The 13419-nt window shown below is 40.5% G+C and overlaps 1 protein-coding gene across 1 annotated transcript; it reads left to right on the top strand.

Moving 5' to 3' along the window:
• Positions 1 to 9948, top strand: MMP8 (matrix metallopeptidase 8). The gene is made up of 10 exons (XM_049778595.1): positions 1 to 105; positions 2341 to 2591; positions 3373 to 3521; positions 3743 to 3868; positions 5270 to 5431; positions 7021 to 7138; positions 7848 to 7981; positions 8549 to 8702; positions 9386 to 9489; positions 9848 to 9948. The coding sequence occupies exons 2-10, from the start codon at positions 2434 to 2436 to the stop codon at positions 9946 to 9948; spliced, it is 1206 nt and encodes a 401-aa protein (XP_049634552.1). The 5' UTR covers positions 1 to 105; positions 2341 to 2433.
• Positions 9949 to 13419: the final 3471 nt, after the last annotated feature.

Genomic DNA, 13419 nt, shown 5'->3' on the forward strand with positions numbered 1-13419 from the left:
AGCCTGAAGACACTCTCACTCCTGCTCTTGCTCTACGTGCAACTTTCTAAGGCCTTTCCAGTACTTTCTTATTCCCAAGAAGAGAAAAATGCAAACCTTGTTCAGGTAAATTGACTGTGCTTGATTATTTTCTAGTTATTGGGAAATTCATGTAGGTTGTTTTCTCTTTTTAATTCAAGCTGCCTGAAAGAAATCTCTGCTCAGTTTGAGGTCAAATATCTCCTCTGAGTGAATCAGAGGATTGGTTCTAAGTGGGCAAAAAAGTGAGTCCTCAAAAATCAGGGCTCTTCAAAATCCCAGAAGGGAATCTAAGATGGAAAGCCTCTTAGTTGTTTTTAATTACAAGTGAAACATTTTTCTTTACTACACATATCCTTCCAATTTCTCTGTAGCCTGATATCTGGTTACAGCACAAATGAACATGTCTTTGGCACCAAAATTCCAAGCGCATAGGGAGCCTGTGTGTATTAGATGAGAAATCAGGGCAAGGATGTGAATTGAGTGATTAAGCACACATTCTGGCAGTGTGAGGTACTACTTTGACCCTTGGATGCATGCAGCCCACCCTGATACAGCAATACTGGGTATGGCCCCTACTGGAAATGGGAAGTTATAAGGAGTCAGTGATCAAGTTCATGAAGTAGTCAGATTTTGAATACCCAATTATGGGACCATTTATAAACTCTTGGAGCACTATAAAGGCAGAATCCATAACTTTTTTTCTGTTGTTCCACAGTATGAAGGTTAGTCCACATCTTAAATAAATACCAGGGTATGCCATCACACAGTCATAACACAATTTTCTAGGCATTGCAGTTTTAGAAAATTCTTGTTATTTTTTTGCTCTTTTTGATATATCTTACAATGGTAATAGTAACCCCTGGTTAATTATAGAGTTCTTAAATAATATAATAGCATAAGATATGTCGTTTGTAGTCTTGAAGAACCCTGTGATACCTAGGATAAAAACCTATTCAAGGGTTGGGTGGGAAGGAGGGAGACTTGGGACATTGGTGATGGGAATGTTGCACTGGTGATGGGTGGTGTTCTTTACATGACTGAAACCCAAACACAATCATATATGTAATAAAGTTGTTTAAATAAAAAAAAACCTATCCAATAAACATTATCTCCTTTCTGAACAACAGCCCTGTGAGCAGGATACTGCTATTTCCACTTTTAGAGAGGAAAGTGATGTACCAATGAACTCATTAATTCATGGCAGAGCTAAAAGTCTGAAACCAGTGACTGGAGAGATAATACAGTGGCATGACATGTTTGATGTAGTCAACCCATGTTTAATCCCAGGGGTCCTATGGTCTTCTGAGTCATCCAGCAATGATTCCTGAGTGGAGTGAAAGAAATAATACTGTGCATCATGCGAATAGCCCAAACCCCATCACAAAATGTCTGAAAATAAACCTTTAGTATCACAAAGCCTGTGCTCACACAAAATATTTCTGTCCTGTATCACTTACAAGGTGCCAGACATGCACAGCCAACCTAAGAAGAGGGAAAAGACTTAAGGTGGGCTTGTTACATTCTTAAGAAACTTCATTTCCTAATTGCACCCTTGTCAATAGTTATGTGATGGATATAATGGTACTATCAGCAATGTTGTTGTTTCTCCAAATGTTATTTGGAATTCTTCTGAAAATATCCATTCTCCTTGAGAAGCAACATAGAAAGATGGGACCTATATAAACATCCTAGGTAGTTCCTGCTCTTCTCCACTTCCTAGGATGATGAATTCTTCTTGACAGTCGGGAGAGAAGAATTGGGAATCTGCGTTTACGCAACTCATATCTTAAGAACCCAACAAAATCTTGTGGTTGTCTCTTTGTAAAAGCAAGAGGGCATAGACCCAAACTATAACAAGCTATACACAAAATGAACTCGGTATGCTAGCAGTCCAGGGGGCTAAGGGTGAAGATATGGAATGCATGCTGAGAACTATGGTGGAGGGAGATCAACACTGGTGGTGGGAATGGACCTAATTCACTGTCACTGTGTAACTAAAATATAACTGTGAAAGACTTGTAATTCACATTCTTCTCAATAAAAAAAATTAAAAAAGGGAAGAGGATGGACTCTTATCTTAACAATAGCTTAGCAATGTATATGAGACCTTGGTCCTCAACCCTTATGAAAGACCTATTTCTCTACAAAAATGTTAACTGAATTTCTATTTCTCTCCCACCAATTCTGTTCTCACAAATTGTTCTTGCATTTTTGTTCCCCTAGCTATGGGGCTCCTAGTCCTGGTTTGACTCCTGCAACAAGTTAGATGGGAATACAAGATACTCAGAGAACAGTCAATCTCTGTTTGTCTCCCTCTAGAAATACCTACAGAACTTCTATCAGTTGCCGATAGGTGCCTCCCAATTTAGAGATAAGTACAGCTCCAAACTCATTGCTGAAAAACTGAAGGCAATGCAGCGCTTCTTCGGCTTAAATGAGACAGGGAAGCCGAATGAGGAGACGATGGAGATGATGAGGAAGCCCCGCTGCGGTGTGCCCGATGCTGTGCCTGATGAATTCATGCTAACCCCAGGGAACCCCAAGTGGGAGCACAAAAATCTGACATACAGGTGAAACTCCTAATTTCCAAATTTGTCCAGTGGGTCAGTGTTGACTCAACTCTTATGAAACGCTAGGTACCAGGATTTCAGAGAAGTCAGCGAGAGAAAATGATCACTGATGTGTCCTTGTAGGACTTAGATGCTGGGGAATAGTTGTAAGAACTCACCCAGTTGTTCAAGATCCTGTCAGGCTCTTTTCACTTCAGAAGGGCCCATTTTTGCTTTCCTTCTCTAGCAATCTAAAAACGAACTGTCGTTCAAAGATTTACCTCCTATTATTCGCTTTATAAGGCTCACCTGGCCATAAGATACACATAGTTTTTAGACACTCTCCTCCCCTGAGCTCAGGCTTCAGCGCCAGATAGCATTCACTCTATAAGATGCACTTTTGAGGAGGGGAATGTGCAGATTATGGTACATAAAATGTGATACTTTAGGACCCCAAAGAATGAATTATCGCTGGGGAAATGTAAGCCCTCCTGTCATGCATTTTGATAATAATGATGGCAATAATACAATGACTCAATATGTGCTAAGTAGTGAACATTATATGTTTTAATCTTCAACAAGACTGTGAGGGATCCTTCTGAATGACTTTGAGGAATCAGAGAGCTGGGTTTAAAGGTATGTAGCACCAAAGGCAGGATGCACTTCTCTCTTCAGCCCTTAGTCTGTTGGCTTCTGTGGCTTTACAGCATTTAGGCCTCTCCCCTCTCAACAGGGTAGCTCGATCTGTGGGCAGATAGCAGTTCTAAACAATAACGTGCCTTTGCACATTCTCATTTTGAAGGATTCTTAACTATAGCCCACAATTGCTGAAGGCCGATGTAGAAATGGCCATTGAGAAGGCCTTTCAAGTCTGGAGTAGAGTCACCTCACTGACCTTCACCAGGCTCTCTGAGGGAGAAGCAGACATCAGGATTGCTTTTGTTCGAAGAGGTGAGCTCTGAGATAGGGGGTGAGGGTGGGGGTACGTGAAAATGTGCTTCTCCACCACTGATGGTACTGCACAACTGTAAGTCACTGTGGCTGGAATGTTTATAAATTTTCTTCCAGCTGCACAAGATAAAAACAGTAGACTCAAAGAAGTCATGCTCAATTTTGCTTTTTTAAGGAAAATTGCAATATGACAGGCCCTAACCGAACTGGTTTTATTTTAGATCATGGTGACAATTCTCCATTTGATGGACCTAACGGGGTCCTTGCTCACGCATTCCAGCCAGGTCGAGGAATTGGGGGAGATGCACATTTTGATGCAGAAGAAACATGGACCAAGACCTCCAGAAGTAAGTGAATCAAAGCTACCTCCACAACCAGCTTCCACATAAAACTTTTCCATATCTGAATTTCCTCTCCTTCATACACATACAAACCCATAGACACATTATTGTAACATTTAAAACTTATGCAAGTGACTGCTTAAAAATAGTCACAAGGGAGGGTGGAAGAGATACTACAGAGACTAAGGTACATGCCCTGCACAAGGTTAACTCTGGTTTGATTTTCAGCACTGCCTATGATCCCCTGAGCATCATAAGAGTGATCTCTTGGCATAGAGCTAGAAATAAGTCCTGCCAACTATAGCACAACTTAAAAGTAAATTTTAAAAATTTTTGAAAAAATAGGAACTTAAGTAAATTTAGGTTTAGGAGGGGGAAAAGGAGGAGGAAGACGACTAAAACTAATTATCAACCTTATTTCTTAGAGCAGAAATCAGAAAGTGATAGACAATGGCTAAATTCTACCTAATTAAAAGCCCTGTTGATATAACTACAATTTGGGGGTAACAGGCAACACTTCATTATCATCTTTGACAGCAATTTTCATAATGCAAAGTCATAGCCAAAGCATTGAACAAGAATCCACATGACTCACAAAACCTGAAGTATTCTTTGGCCCATTTTCAAAAAAAAAAAAAGGGGGTGGGTGGGTTGAATACTGCAAACACTACTCTAGAATTTATATTTCTTTGAAAATTCCAGGTTTAATTATGTTTGATGAAGGGAGATCTTTTTTGAAGTTTCAGAAGTAGTTGGATTTGTTGGGAAAGTAACATGTTTTGGAAAGAGCAGTCATCTCTTTCCCATCTAGTCATTCCACCTTTACAAGGAGGCACTGTTGCCAGGGCATACTCCTATGCAGCAAAGCAATCCTTTCAGAAGACTCAAGATAACTTCTGAAAGACAGAGTACAAGGCTTCTAGAGCCTGCTTTACATGCAGCCAAGACTGGTTTGATCCTCAGAACCAAATGTGCTCTAAGCACCAACAGAAGCCAGCCCTGAGGATAGAGTCATGAATAGTCCATGATCGTGGCCAGGTGTGGTCCCATCACCCCTGCTTCCCCTACATACAAATAGTTTAGTTCATTTGAAAGAAATAATGAAGGTAGGGACAAGAATATCTAAACCATGGGTCACTTCACAAGGGCATGGAGCAAAAATGTGCCTCAGAACACTTACTGCAAAATAACAGTAATCTTACTTTGTCAACATCTATCTGTCTGTCTGTCTGCCTATCTATCTATTATCTATCTATCTATCTATCAATCTATCTATCGAAGGAGAGAATGAAATAGTAATATGAACAGGCCCATAGCTCCACTCAGAAGCTGCCATACTTGAAATCTTCTTTCCCCCTCTCTTGCAAGTTTCAACCATACCCATTCACATAAGTGCTTGCATTTCAGATTACAACTTGTTCCTTGTTGCTGCCCATGAATTCGGCCACTCCCTGGGGCTTTCACACTCCACTGACCCGGTTGCCTTGATGTACCCCAACTATGCTTTCAGAGATCCCAACAACTATGTACTCCCTCAAGACGACATCTATGGCATCCAGGCCATCTACGGTAAGAGTAGGGATAAGACTGCAGGGCAATGTGGCAGCTGGTAAGAGTGGGAAGAGGATGGGCCCTTCCCCTTCTGAGTACTTCTCCCTCTGCATGTTCCTTCACAAATTCAAACTCTACTGAGTTTTCAGGGTGGAGAGTCTCTGTTACCTTAGGGAAAAGACCAGGAAGAAATGGACCCCAACACTTCCCAACAGAGTTCTTCAATGGAGGGTCCTCCTTCTTTTCTATATGCTTCTCACATTTTATACATTCTAGGGCCAGAGAGACAGGATGGGGTTAAGGCACTTGTTTGCCTGCTGCTAGCTGGAGGTTTATACCCCAATACTGCAGGATACCCTGAGCACTGCTAGAAGCGACTGGCTCAGCATAGAGCCCCTAAACACTGCCAGATGTGGCTCCCCAAAACACAAATAAAACATTCTAAAAAGGCGTGATTGCCCCATGTTCATCTAGAAATTCCACACCCTGATGTATTTCCCAAATATATTCGCACGTAAGCCAGTGAAGGGCCAGACACAAAATTTCAGCTTATCTATGGTGGAGCACAGGTGGGTGCCTGAGAATCTCGGAGATAACGTGCAGTGGGTATGGCCATGGTACCATGCAGAGTTTAGGGACATAACAGGAGGGTCATGTAAGGCCAAGCACAAATGTGCTTCATGAAAAAAGAAGAGAGATGCTACATATTACAATGGCATAAATTAAGTTATAGATTATACGAGGGGCTGGAGTGATAGTACAGCAATTGGGGCATTTGTTTTGCATTCAGCTGACCCAGGTTCAATTCATGGCATCCCATATGGTCTCTTGAGCAATACCAGGAGAGATTCCTTAGTGTAGAGCCAGGAGTAAACCATGAGCATAGCCAGATATGGCCTTACTCCACCACCAACAAAATAATATATGAATATATATCAACTAAAACCTACCCAGATAATGCAAGAAATTTTAAAGAAATGTACTATAATTTAAATATATATTTAATAGTTAAATATATTAAATAATTTTAATATATATATATTTATAAGTATAAATATATATTTCTTTAAAATGTCTTGTCTTCTATTATATTGTAAGCAGGGAGGGAGGGAAAGAGAATATATATTTAAATTGTCCTTAGGAAAGCACAGAAATGAAAATGGACTCTTCCTACAGAGCTGAGTAGAGTGAACAGGACAGAGTCACAGAATAAGATGGAAAGAAGTGATTGGGAGACCATTAGATAGCACAAGGCAGCACCCATGAAGATTTCCCCCTCAAACAACAGCATGTTCGAGAACAAAACCACTGACTGTTTCTGCCCCTGCCTGCTGTTCCCCAGAAAACACTGCCACCCTTGCTCGCCATGTTCTAAAGCCCTACAGTAAAAGGCTGACCCTCTGTTTAAAAAGAGAAAACACTCAGAGAAAAACATTTTGAAATTGAGCCATGACATATGCAGGAAGTTTGCCATTGGCTGACTCCTTCCTTGAAGGGGGATTGTGTTAAGGTGAGGGAAAGGGTTGAAACCAAAAACAAAGAGGAGGTGAACAGATCAGCTGGGAGAGTCTGCCCACCACTCAGCCTGGCAAATGTCTTTCTTGCAGGCCCTTCAGACAGCGGGGTTCAGCCAACTGGGCCAACCACACCCTCAGCATGCGACCCAAGGCTGAGATTTGATGCCATCACCACACTTCGTGGAGAAATCCTTTTCTTTAAGGACAAGTATGAGATTGAATCATGCCTTTCTTTGACTTCTTTTACTGGTATAACTTAAAGCTGGGCCCTAAGTTGCACGGGCCACAGGACCATATGACCCTATGTGCAACATACTGGGAATTATGATGTTGTGTGAATGACCCCAACCCCCAGAAAAGGGAAGACAATAACAGTCTCACGGAGCCTAGCTGCTTGCAGACTCCGTAGTGGGTTTACCCAACACCAAAACATTATTCAACACAACCCAAAGTCAGCGAAGAAAATGAAAATTCACTTCATTGAATGTAGAGAAGCCCATTTTGTATAATCACAAGATGAGTTGCCTTGTGTTAGTAACTTTGACTAAAAGATTCTAAATATTCCCATCCCTTTGTAGAAATAATGAATGAATCTTATCAAATAAGATTTGTCCATATGCAAGAAGAGAGGAGGGTATAAAATATAATCAAATATGGCCACTCTCGAGACTTGTTCTGAAGTCACTTAAGCTCCTGACTTCTCGAGTGGCCATATCGCTACAGAGCAGCAGTCAGTTTGTGTGCCCTGGTCATTCCTCATGCTGACACATGCTCCTCCTAGCAGTCCTGGAGAGGTGGCCCAGCTCAGGGCTCAGAAGGCTGCTGTTCACCCATTTGCCTGTGCGCTCTCTCTCTCTCTCTCTCTCTCTCTCTCTCTCTCTCTCTCTCTCTCTCTCTCTCTGTCTGTCTTTCAACAGGTTCTTCTGGCGACGGCACCCTCAACTGCGAAGTGTGGACCTCAATTTCATTTCACTATTCTGGACAGCCCTGCCCAACAGCATACAGGCTGCCTATGAGGATCCCAACACTGACCTCGTGTTCCTATTTAAAGGTAACTGCAACTGCCTGACATTTCCACTTCGCTTGAATTCTGCCTAAAAAGAGAAGCAGGACTTCTCCATGGTCCTTTTCATAAGGGTGAGAAGGTTTCGACAGTTGAATTTCTGTCCTGGGTTGAATTTCTGTTTTGCCACTAGTCATGCCACAAACTGGACATTAAAGTCTGTTTTCTCAGTTTCGACATGAGAAAAATCTTAGTAGACCAACAGTAGTGCTTTTTTTTACCCTTATCCTCATACAGTTTTCTAAGATCCCTCCAGAGCAATTTAGTCTCTAGAGAAAAGCCACAAACAATGCCCAACTTCATGTTAGCTTGAAAAGTACAATTTTTTAAATAGATTCCAGGCAATCACTAGTTATCAGAGCTCAGTGTGCAAGACCAAAAACACCTCCACACCTTTCTCTTCTCAAGACAGTTGGTTGCACTTCCATTTCTATGATGGATTTATGCTAAAGCTATGAAGTTGTGCAGATCTCAGAGAAATGAAAGGACTTTATCAAACATAAAATCTCAACTGTTCGTAAGACTTGGCCAAACATATCATTTCAATTGTTGCAGGCAACCAGTACTGGGCACTGAGTGGCTACGATGTTCAGCAAGGTTACCCCAGACCTATTTCAGACTTTGGCTTCCCAAACAACATTCAAGCAATCGATGCAGCCGTTTCAAATGGGGAGAAAACCTACTTCTTTGTAAAGAGCCACGTCTGGCGGTATGTTAGACCATGATTTTATGTGATTGTGTCACATCTGTCTCTTTATCCTGTCTACAAATTATTGATGAGTCAGCTAAAGGTTTTAAAAGCCTAGTTGGACATTGATAGGCATTATTTTTCACAAGACTTTTGAAATTTTATTTTTATAGAATTAAAATGTCTGGGCATAGATATGGAAGATGCTGTATCATGAAACAGAACCATTTCCGATAAATCATTTGGAGGGGTGCAAAGTTCCATGAATTCTTACATATGAGTGAAATTGAAATGAATTCACACACACCTAGTACCATTGGGGTCATTTTTGAGCATGGAGGAAGGAAGGAAGGAAGGAAGGAAGGAAGGAAGGAAGGAAGGAAGGAAGGAAGGAAGGAAGGAAGGAAGGAAGGAAGGAAGGAAGGAAGGAAGGAAGGAAGGAAGGAAGGAAGGAAGGAAGGAAGGAAGGAAGGAAGGAAGGAAAGAGGGAAGGAAGGAAGGAGGGAAGGAAGGAAGGGGGAAGGAAGGAAGGAGGGAAGGAGGGAAGGGGAGGGAGGGGGAGGGAGGTAGAAACAAAGGAAGGGAGAGATGGAAAATATATCTTCTGAATAAGAAATATATAAGGATGCATGAAATGTAATAAAAATAATCATCATTGTACTATTGATCTTAAAAGCTATTTTTCTATTTTTTTCTATTTTCAGATATGATAATCAAAGACAATCTATGGATCCTGGTTACCCAAAAAGCATAACAAGCACTTTTCCAGGGATAGAAAGTAAAATTGATGCTGTTTTCCATAAGAACAGTAAGTAAAAAGGATACCAGTACATTTTTAAATGTTAACTAGATTTGCATATAACTTATAATACTGGGACAAGAATAGGGAATATTTAACTGGAAAATTATAACTAAAACAGCAGATTATTTTTATAGAAACAGTAGGGATGAAGAGAGAGAGTACCACAGTTTGTGTGCTTGTTTTGCATGTAGCCTGTCTGGGTTCAGTTCCTGGCATCCCATATGTATGGTCCCCTGAACCCTATCAGAAATGATCCCTAAACACAGAGACAGGAGTAAGCCCTGAGCACCTACCGATCTGAACAAACTCCCCACTCTACTTTCTATAAATTCACTCAATAGCTCGTGTTTTTTTTTTTTTATAGACTTCTTCTTCTTCTTCAGTGGACCACGGTACTACGCATTTGATCTGCGCGTTCGCAGAGTTACTAGGATCGACAGAATCAACCGATGGCTTAACTGTTGATAAAACCAAAGGAAAACCAAAATGCATTCAACTTGGTATTCTGAATCTAAGTGGCTACTCATCACTTTGAGTTTTAGTTCTACTTTCCTGGGCTGCTTGCCATTGCTGTATTCCCTGGGCCTCCCTGAGTGAAAAATACATTTGGAACCTTCATCCTCCAGATAAAGAGGCTGGATGGATTCTGGTATGTGGCAGGTGCCCACAGGTTCTTGGAAACTGTGACTTTAAGAGGAATTACTATATCCACAACCAGACCCTTAAAAATGTTTTTTTTTCCCATCCTCAGCAAAAACGTATCATATCCCCTACCTTACCCCATTAATTAACCTTGTAACTAAATGGCATCAAATGAAAAGACTATTTGGAGACCTGCTCAACTCTATCTCCATCTCTTGTTGGTGACAGGGAAAGTAAACCTTATCTATCATTTCAGTGATCCCTGTTTTGTCACTTGCTTTTCTGACTTCTAAAATCTTACTTATTCTAAAGGCTTTTAAACAGACCTTAATTGTATCTATTACATGCCATTAGCATTATGCTTTACTGGAAAAGATTTCGAGCCACATAGACAAGACCCCTTGCCTTTACAAGAAAATACTATTGCTATTTTTACTCGAGAAAAATGGGTTGTTGGGTCTCTTCAACTTCCCTATTATTAACACACACACACACACACACACACACACACACACACACACACACACACACTCCCATATACAAAAGAAATTCTGAAGTGCCAATCTCAGGTACCTCTTAATGTACCTTACTTGGAAAAAAGTTCTTATGCTAGATTAGGTAGGTCTATGACCCTGTATTCTGTATTCTTAGGGAAGACACAGACAGGGGGTGGGGGGGGAGAACTCATAGAAACATCAAGGTCTGGGGTGACAGAGCTTCAAAACAATGAGAGCTAGAGAGAAATGGTAGAAAAGAGCATTGCTCTGATTTGGCTCCGACTACCCACACTGCCATACAATAGCCTCCTGATTGTTTTCAGCTTCTGGGTCTACAGTACATAAGCTTATTTACTTATGCATGCACCTGAGAACATTTATCAACACAGAATGATCAAGTTAAACAGGGTCAACAGACCCAAAACGGCCAGCAAAAATGAAGGGCACCACTTCCCTCCTGTTGCCTCCCTACTCTAGGAGTAGAATCATGCAAACACGCTTATTTATTGCTTTTTGTTTCTTTTATTCTTAGAATACTCAGGAAGGAAACTTCAATATATAATCCAGGTGTACTGCACAAACCAAACAAAAAAACACATTAAATAGAATTAAACAGGCTTTAGATGCATACATTTGCTGATGACTCTTTTATTCTCAAAATTTTAGGTTTTGTGGAATTATAATTTTGGGATTATTATTATCCAACAGCCAATTCATAACAATGCCCTATCTGTAACTGTTGAATGCAATGCAGCTTATTATACAATAAGCATTCATATAGTAAAATAACTCTCACTACTACAGTCTATTTTCATTTTTTGAAAGCTTGTCTAGAGTACAGGCGGGGGTGAGGTGGAGAGGAGGGAGACTTGGGACATTGGTGATGGGAATGTTGCACTGGTGAAGGGGGACGGTCTTTACATGACTGAAACCCAACCACAGTCATGTTTGAAATCAAGGTGTTTAAATATATTAATTCTTAAAAAAAAAAAGCTCTTATATCTCATATATAATTAAGTAGGAGTTAGAACCTTATTATGGTTTTTAAATGATCTTTTAAATTAGTTCAGATGAAATCTTTTATTGTTAATGATGGATGTGATCTGCTTATAATTTCTTAAACTACCACCATGAAACCAGGGAGACAGTACAGAGGTTGAGACATATGCCATGCATGTGATCAACACAGTCTTTATCCCAATAACAACTGCTCCCCCAAGAATTACCCTGGAGATCCCCTGAGCACCACCACGGTGTTGTGGGTAATCCCTGGCACCTCCAAAGCCAAGCAGCACCACACGCTCAGTCTCACACTGAGCCAAGGAAGCTACCTGGGAATCCACCACCATCAAGTACCACCAAGTACCACTAAGTACTACCAGGTACTCCTGCAGAATCCATCAAAGCTACTGTAAAAATAAAGAACAGATTTTAATCTATTTTAACCATCTTTATCTGCAAGAATTGTTAGAACATTGACATTTACCTTTTAACTATCACTTCACATATGTTATGTTGTAAATATGCATAAAATTTCCCTCAAAAGGACACTACCTGATCCCTTATTGCTGAAAAATATTTCTCAGACTTTACAAGACCACAGTGTGGGACAAAAAAATGTGCCCTGGATCTTATTCTCCCTCCTCAGACTATCTCAAAAGACTTAATGGGAATATATACATTTTCTTTGTATGTTTATTTCCTTAATAGTTATAACTCTTAGTGTGTTTATTTTCGTAGGTAAAGGTAGGCTCCTCTATCCCCTTTTTTCTTGTTTTTGTTCTTCTTGGTAAAAATTCTAGTAGAAAAGTCTTGCTTGGGATAAGAGCTCAGGTCAAAACCAGGGCACAGAGATTGTATACTTTGTTATTTTACCCCCAAGTGCACAAATAATATAAAATGGTACCATTTCTTTTTGCATAGGCACACTAAATGGGTAAATTCTATGTAGAAAGAAGTTCTTATCTAATAGGAATAAGAACCCATGAATTTTATAATACAGTGGCACATTCTACCCTGAACATTTGTCATGGTGACTTGACTTAGAACTCAGGTGATCAGACATCGGCATCCAACCTCACACCCCAGAACCCACACTTAGAACTGGCACAGCTCCCTGCACCTGCACCAAAAATCAGCCCCTCCAGGAGAGGCCTAATACCACTCTGGCACCAACTTATGCCAGGGTAGGTTCATATGACACCCTAGCAATAAGGAAACAGCAACAACTTGATCTAAGGTCAGGGTGCCCTACCTCACCACTTAACAGTGAGAAGAAATCAGAAGTCCTTCTATCCTAGGATCTGTGCAAAACCAAGATCACTGAGTACAGAAGACTGACTACAACAACTGAGGCTGAGCAGAACTTTTCCTGGGATCATAAAGACTATACTAGGCTTCATCCTAGGATCTATACAAAAACCAAGATCTCTAATTACAGAAGACTGACTTTGACAATCATGACAGAGCAGAACTTTTCCTGGCACCATAAAGAAAGACCTTGGGGTTTGACAACTAACATGTCCAGAGCCTGTATCGGTCTCATGACAGTATGTTTCAAGGGTAGAGATACCCTGTATCTCTTAGGCCAAAGGAATTTCCTTTCCAATTTCCCCAATGTTTACTGTGCCTATGTAAAAAATAAACTTGCCACATCTGCCCCCCCATATTTTTTCTTATTTTTAATTTTATTTACTTTTTCTTCTTTTAATTTTATTTACTTTTATAGCTTCTAGACAGGGGCTCCCACCTTTTTCTTTACAGAATCATAGAACATGAATCATCTTGTTCTGCCTCA

This window comes from Suncus etruscus, chromosome 8 (genome assembly GCF_024139225.1).
Source record: "Suncus etruscus isolate mSunEtr1 chromosome 8, mSunEtr1.pri.cur, whole genome shotgun sequence".
Taxonomy (NCBI): Eukaryota; Metazoa; Chordata; class Mammalia; order Eulipotyphla; family Soricidae; genus Suncus; species Suncus etruscus.

Excerpts from the sequence above, each read along its gene's own strand:
- MMP8 (XM_049778595.1), top strand. The coding sequence starts at position 2,434 with ATGCAGCGCTTCTTCGGCTTAAATGAGACAGGGAAGCCGAATGAGGAG. Across the intron at positions 2,592-3,372 it reads CACAAAAATCTGACATACAG|GATTCTTAACTATAGCCCAC; the intron begins GTGAAACTCCTA and ends CTCATTTTGAAG. Across the intron at positions 7,982-8,548 it reads CCTCGTGTTCCTATTTAAAG|GCAACCAGTACTGGGCACTG; the intron begins GTAACTGCAACT and ends CAATTGTTGCAG.